General features: G+C 41.7%; 1 protein-coding gene across 1 annotated transcript; it reads left to right on the top strand.

The window, feature by feature from the left end:
• Window positions 1–2,992: 2,992 nt before the first annotated feature.
• On the top strand, window positions 2,993–3,378 carry LOC103107348 (large ribosomal subunit protein eL43-like). Its single transcript, XM_007516134.3, has one exon. It carries the CDS (start codon window positions 3,017–3,019, stop codon window positions 3,293–3,295), a length of 279 nt encoding a protein of 92 aa, XP_007516196.1. The 5' UTR covers window positions 2,993–3,016; the 3' UTR covers window positions 3,296–3,378.
• The last annotated feature ends 4,000 nt before the right edge of the window (window positions 3,379–7,378 follow it).

Below are 7,378 nucleotides of genomic sequence, written 5' to 3'. Positions count from 1 at the left end.
AGACAGGTTATACATTTTCCTTTGAAAGAAAATGAGAATGTCAACAGGCTGTATTAATCAATTTTTTAAAAAATATCAAATTTATGAAGCTAAACTCCTCTGTGTACCTTTCCATTCTCTTACATGATAGACATGTACATTTCAAATGCACTTTACTAGTACAAAGAACAAAACTAGATAGAACATAGGTCTGTTTATCCTCTCAATATGACATATAATACCGTAATATTTTAAGTTGCATATTTAGATGATTTTACATATTATAATGTGAAATTTCTCAGGAGTACACTAACAGAATTTCTCTCCAAGGCTATCTAAGCTCTTTAAGCAAAGGAGAGAGACATTGATGCAAACTGGCACATGAGTTGCACCAATCCATTAATATATAGTCCATCAGATTTTTCAGACATCAAGGAACTCAAAGAGAAAAAGAAGATCATATAAGGGTAATATGCTTAGAAACATGATCCTGTTTCTAAGGCAAAATTCCCTTTGAAGTCCAAAAGAGTCTTACTTACCTAAGCAGCAAAGGATTTAGTTCTCAAGGAATAATATATGAAATGATGTTAGCTTAAATTAGTTCTCAGTAAGAGTGGATATGCTTATAATTGGCTTTGTCATATAAAATCACACCAACCCAGATCTTAGAGTTCCATAGATTATATTTTCTTATAAAGTAAATTCCTTAGCCCCTAGGCATGTTTTAACCCCATGGATATTTTCTATATTCCCAAAAGGACTTTTCACTGAGAAAGGACAGGTGATTTTAAGTAAGATATCAAAGCTTACCTCATACATAAAAAAAAACTCTCAAGTATGCAATATATTCAATAATTCTTCCTGTTGCTTTAAAAAATGCCCTTACATAGGAACATATTTTATATGTTCAGTTATGTGATTTATCTGTAATCCTACTTAAGCACAAATCAGTGTTATACCAATAGAACTGCATACTGATGTAGAATGAGGTGCTGGGGACCAACTCAGGGCCTCATTTCTGCAAGTTCAGCATTCTGCCTGTTGTGCCACCTCTTAGGGGTGCTGTAATAAAAAAAATACTTATTATTGGGTAAAGACAGAGAAAAATTGAGGAGGGGTCTGGGGAGTAGCGCAGTGGGTTGAGCACATATGGCACAAAGCTCAAGGACCCATGTGAGGATCCAGGTTCAAGTCCTGGGCTCCCCACTTGCAGGGGCTGCTTCAAGCAGGTCTGCAGGTATCTGTCTCTCCCCTCCTCTCTCGATTTCTCCTCTGTCCTATCCAACAACAATAACAGCAACAACAGTGATAATAACAACAATGATGAACAACAAGGGCAACAAAAGGGGAAAAATGCCCTCCAGGAGTAGTGGATTTGAAGTCAGGCACTTCTTCTTCTTCTAGCGTTTGGCCTTCTTCCGTAGCCAGTCAACAGCGTCAGGTTGAGCCTGATGTAAAGTTTCGAGACCTCCTTTGAATCTGGAGAGGTGGCAGTCGTTGACTATGTGGGTCATAGTCTGTCTATAGCCGATGGAACATAGCGGCGCACCAGCCATGGCCTGTTCGATAGCGATTGAGGAGGGCCCAATCATAACGTGCTAGGTCAAAGCCGGGTTGACGCTTGCAGGGGTCTGTGATGAGGTGTTTGTTCTTTACCTCAGCTGACTGCCAACTCTGTTTCCAAGAGACTGGAACAGAGAAGTTCAGTGTAGGCGTAGGAGACCAGATTGGGTGACAGGACGTCAAACGTTGGACAGGGTGGGCGAAGATATCTGCGTATATTGGCAGGTCCGGTCGAGCATAGACGTGGGAAATGAACTTAGATGATGCCGCATCCCGACGAATATCTGGCGGGGCGATGTTGCTAAGAACTGGCAGCCATGGAACCGGGGTGGAACGGATGGTTCCAGAAATTATCCTCATGGAGGAATATAATTTGGAATCGACCAAGTGGACATGGGGGCTACGGAACCATACTGGGGCACAGTATTCTGCAGTGGAATAGCATAATGCCAGAGATGATGATTGTAGTGTGGAAGCGCTCGCGCCCCATGAGGAGCTGGCCAGTCTTGCAATGATGTTATTCCTCGCGCCCACCTTTGCTGCAGTTTTTATGAGATGTTCGTGAAATGACAGAGTGCGATCGAGAGTAACGCCAAGATAGACTGGCTGGGCTTCATGCCAGATTCTCGTATCGCCAAGCTTCACATTAAGCTCACGCAAGGCCGAGGCATGGTGTAGATGGAAAACAGATGATACCGTTTTTGCAGTGCTAGGGATTAGTCACCATTTTTTACAGTAATCAGATATCAGAGACATGTCTTTTGTGAGTGTTTCCTCGAGGATGTCGAACTTGGATGCCTGAGTTGCACAGCAGATGTCATCGGCGTAGATGAACTTCCTTGAAGAAGTTTCTGGGAGGTCATTGATGTAAATATTAAATAGCGTAGGAGCCAGAACAGAGCCCTGGGGGAGGCCACTTGAGACAAGTCTCCATCTGCTAGACTTGTCACCCAGATGCACCCGGAAGTGCAGGCACTGAGCCCCAGTGATAAACCTGGAGGCAAAAAAATAAAATAAATAAATAAGTAAATTGAGAACTGAACACGTGTGACTCTTCTAGCCAGTAAACTTTTAGACCCCTCTACACGGGTCTATACCTCAACTGATAATTGTTTATCGTTTTTAAAATTTTTTTAATATTTATTTATTTTTCCTTTTGTTGCCTTTTTTTTTATATTGTTGTTGTAGTTACTGTTGTTATTGATGTCATTGTTGTTGGATAGGACAGAGAGAAATGGAGAGAGGAGGGGAAAACAGAAAGGGGATGAGAAAGATAAACAGCTGCAGACCTGGTTCACCATTTGTGAAGTGACCCTTACATCAATCCTTGCGCTTCGTGCCATGTGCACTTAACCCACTACTACCGACTCCCGATAATTGTCTCTCTTTTTTTTTTTTAATTAGATTCTTTTTAAAAAATATTTATGCGCAGTAAGCCTCTTCCTCTCTGGGCTCGGACCAGAGAGGCAGTGCCATGGCCAAGCGTACCAAGAAGGTGGGCATCGTGGGTAAATACGGGACCCGCTACAGCGCCCCCCTGCGGAAGATGGTGAAGAAGATCGAGATCAGCCAGCACGCCAAGTACACCTGCTCCTTCTGCGGCAAGACCAAGATGAAGCGGCGCGCCGTGGGCATCTGGCACTGCGGCTCCTGCATGAAGACCGTCGCGGGTGGCGCCTGGACCTACAACAGCACTTCTGCTGTCACAGTGAAGTCTGCCATCAGGAGGCTGAAGGAGCTGAAAGACCAGTAGAGGCGCTACCACCTGCAATATTACTAGCCTGTAATAAATGGGTTAATTTATAAAAAAAATAAATAAATAAAAATAAATATTTATTTACTTATTCCCTTTCGTTGCCCTAATTTTATTGTTGTGGTTGTTGTTGGATGGGACGGAGAGAGATGGAGAAAGGAGGGGAAGACAGGGACACCTGCTTGTGAAGCGGCCTCTGCAGGTGGGGAGCCTGGGACTGGAGCTGGGGGCCTGGGATCCTTAGGCCGGTCCTTGTGCTTTGCGCCACATGCGCTTAACCAGCTGCACTACTGCCCGACTCCCAATAATTGTCTATATATATTATATATATATAAAAGAACTACATACTGGTATTCAAGTGGGCTGCTTAGAACATAAATGCAATTATAGAAGAATTTACAGGGTTAAGTGCACGTGACGAGAAGCACAAGGACCAGTGGAAGGATCCAAGTTCAAGCCCCCTGGCTCCCCACCTGCAGGGGAGTAGCTTCACAGGCAGTGAAGCAGGTCTGCAGGTGTCTTTCTCTTCCCCTCTCTGTCTTCCCTTCCTCTCTCCATTTCTCTCTGTCCTATATAACAACATCGACATCAATAATTACAACAATAATAACGTCAACACCAATAAAAAACAAGAAGTGCAACAAAAAGGGAAAGTAAATAAATATTTTTAAAAAATAATTTACAAACCATGATTTTTTACTTAATAATTAGGCTTTTGAGTTTTATTTGCTATAAATAATATTTTATAATATAATAAGATTACAATGTATAGTTCTATACCACACCAACCACCAAAATCTGTATCCCCAGCCTCCCACCTCCCAAAGATAACCACCATAGTTTCCACAATGCTCTTAAAATTCTGAGAAGTTCCACAAAGACCCTGGGTCCACCAGAGGGATAGAGAATGGGAAAGCTATCAGGGAAGGAGATGGGATATGGAGATCTGGTGGTGGGAATTGTGTGGAACTGTACTCCTCTTATCCTATGGTTTTGTTAATGTCTCCTTTCTTAAATAAAAAAAATAATTAAAAAAATTTTTTTAATTTTGAGAAGTTACAAGTTGGAACTTGGCTAGGACACACATTTAAATCTTCCAAGTTTCAAGTCACCTACCTGGGATACAAATTCACCTCCAAGCAGAGTCCATGTCAGATCAATTTTTGTTGTTGTTGTTGTTGTTTAATATAATTAACTTAAATCTAACATTTATTTAGCAATTACCCTATACCTTGTACTATGATAAAATTGTATATCAGCCAGTTATCTCAACAATGTCTTCTTTCTCTGGCTCTTCTTCTTTCTTCTCCTCATCCTCTTCTTCCTCTTCCTCTTCTTTACAATCTGTAAAATTACAGATTAACACCACCCACCACTGATCATTCAGAGCACGTGTGGACACAAGACCTAAGCTTAACCAACAAAGACTCTAGGTCTGAGATTCGAAAACAGTTCTATGATTACTTGGGAAATAACACTGCCTGTGGAATATTCAAGAAAGCTAATATGCTGAAAGAAAAATAAAGCCAATTGGCTGATTAACTATATGAAAATATTATGTAGCCACAAAAGTTGAAAAATATGTAGAAAGACACAAGATACAAGGTGGTGAGAAATAGAACAGCTGTCTCCTGATTTTCCCAAGTGTGGATTCCATCAGACTTACTATTGCTTCCTCCCCTTTGATTTTGTGAAGTAACTGTCAGGATGTAAAATAAATTCCACATTTTCCCTATGCTTGAAACTGATTTCTCTAATTCACAGACATGACAGCCTGTCTCTCTAAGCAGGAGTTTACATGGTCTCAGCAGCAGAAGTCAAAAAGCCACAGTGTCAGGATACTGTATCAATGTCTGCATAGAGTTCTCTGCAGAAGTTTTAAGTCACAACTAATATTCATCACCAAGCAGAGAATGAGTAGAGGGGAGTCCTTGTTGAAACTTCAGTGTTTAACATAGAATAATTTGTTAATTTAATTGATAGGTATTGTCAGAGAGTCAATGAATATCAGAGTTGGAAAAGACTACACTATTATTTCCTCAGCCGATGGCCACTAAGCAGCTACTTGGCTCCTTCCCTTGTGAAACACTGTGTTCTTTGGCTAAGTTTCTGTGAGGCATTTCAACTAGTGGCTTTCTTGTTGCAATATTAGGCCTCTAAAGTCTTAATATTTAAAAAAAAAAATCTTTATTTGTTCTTATTGGATAGAGACAGCCAGAAATCGAGGAGGGGAAGACAGAAGAGAGAGAAAGAGAGACACCTGTAGCACTGCTTCACCACTGTGAAGTTTCCCCCCTTCAGGTGGCTACTGGGGGGTTGAACTTGGGTCCTTGCACATTGTAATATGTGTGCTCACCCAGGTGCACTACCACCCAGCCCTAAGTCTTAACCTTTAGGTAACAATTCTCTCCCTTTCTAATGCCAATTCTTCACATGTCTGACTACATTTAAGTAGTCCCTGTACCAGGTTATACATTTCCTCCAGTGTTCCTTATGCCATTAGATCAGGATCCCCTCCTACCCTGAAAAGTACTAGCAGTCACTCTCCTCTATAGTGTGCAGTAAACCAAAGCAAGATTCCAGTGTGCTCTCACTTTATACGCAATTCAGTACATTTTAAGGGAGAGTTTTATTTGCAATGATCTGAATTCCAAACATACATATAAAAAGCTTAAAGCTTCTTTATCTTGGGGGCTGAGCGGTGGTGCACCTGGTTAAGCACACATTGTGTAAAGCGTAAGATCCTGCATAAAGATCCTGGCTGGAGCCCCTGGCTCCCCACCTACAGGGAGGTCAGTTCACAAGAGGTGAAGCAGGTCTGCAGGTGTCTGTCTTTCTCTTCCTTCTCTGTCTTCCCCTCCTCTCTCAATTTCTCTCTGTCCTATCTAACAACAACAATTATAGCAGTAACAACAAGTGAAAAAAATAGCCTCCAGGAGCAATGGATTCATAGTGCAAGCACCAAGCCCCAGCAATAACCCTGAAGGCAAAAAAAAAAAAGGCTTCTTTATCTTTCTTTAGACATATAATCACTTTTACTGATATGGAAGCTTCATGAGCAGTGAGACAGTGCTGAAGGTGTCTCTCTGTGTCTCTATCTCCTCCTTCCCTCTCAATATCTCTGTTACTATGCAAAATAAATAAACAAGAAAATAAAACTACATAGGGCGAGATGCTTTGTGATTCCATGATTGTTACGTCATATAATGAGTTTCTCTAAAAGAAAGGTTGTTTCTGGAGATAACCTTAAATCGAGGTAATATCCCCACCCCATTTCATTCTTCTAGGTGGTTATAGGAGTAAGTTTCTCTTGAGCCTTAAGGGCCTTTATTGACCTTAGGTTGAAATATTACACATGCCAAACTGATCTATCTCTGGAAGACCTGCATTGGATTACTTGTGAGACGAGAAGGGGTACTATCTGAATATCTTGGGAGGTCGACCCTTCATATCCCATGTTTGGATCTTGCTGAAAACTGTTTGTTTCTGGGGGCTGGACAGTGGCAGACCCAAGCAACATATTTCCATGCCTAAGTACCTGGGTTCAAGTCCCAGCCCCTACATGCAAGAGGGGAAGCTTCATGAACAATGAAGCAATTGCTACAGGTGTCTGTCTTTCTCTCTCCTAGACCATTCTGTTCCCATTTCTCTCTCTCATTCCAGACTATGCTGTTGAGCTTTGGAAGCTACATCTACTCAGTGCTCTCAGTCATGAACCTGAAAATACTCCCAACTTATCCCAGAGAACAAGCTCCTTTATAGCGGATGTGTGGGCTCCTTTCATTCTTCCTTTGGGAGAAACCAGAGATTCAAATAAATGTTCATCTAGACCAGACTTGAAGGTGAACAAAGGTCATCTAAGTCAACAGGAGTAGGAAGTAACTTAGACTGGGAAGGAGAGGGAATCCTGGGTACAGATGGACCCCCCTCACCAATAGCAGAGCTGGGTGATGTCTGCTTTCAACAGTTCCCCTATCTTTCAGAGATGATGCCACTGTTGCTTTCAACCAGGAGTCTTTAGAACATTTCACACAAGTGGTTCTCACAGACACTGGAGGATACTCCTGACATTCTGTGCTTAAA

This window comes from Erinaceus europaeus, chromosome 8 (genome assembly GCF_950295315.1).
Source record: "Erinaceus europaeus chromosome 8, mEriEur2.1, whole genome shotgun sequence".
In the NCBI taxonomy this organism is placed as follows: Eukaryota; Metazoa; Chordata; class Mammalia; order Eulipotyphla; family Erinaceidae; genus Erinaceus; species Erinaceus europaeus.
This window is presented reverse-complemented; position numbering and strand designations above follow the sequence as displayed.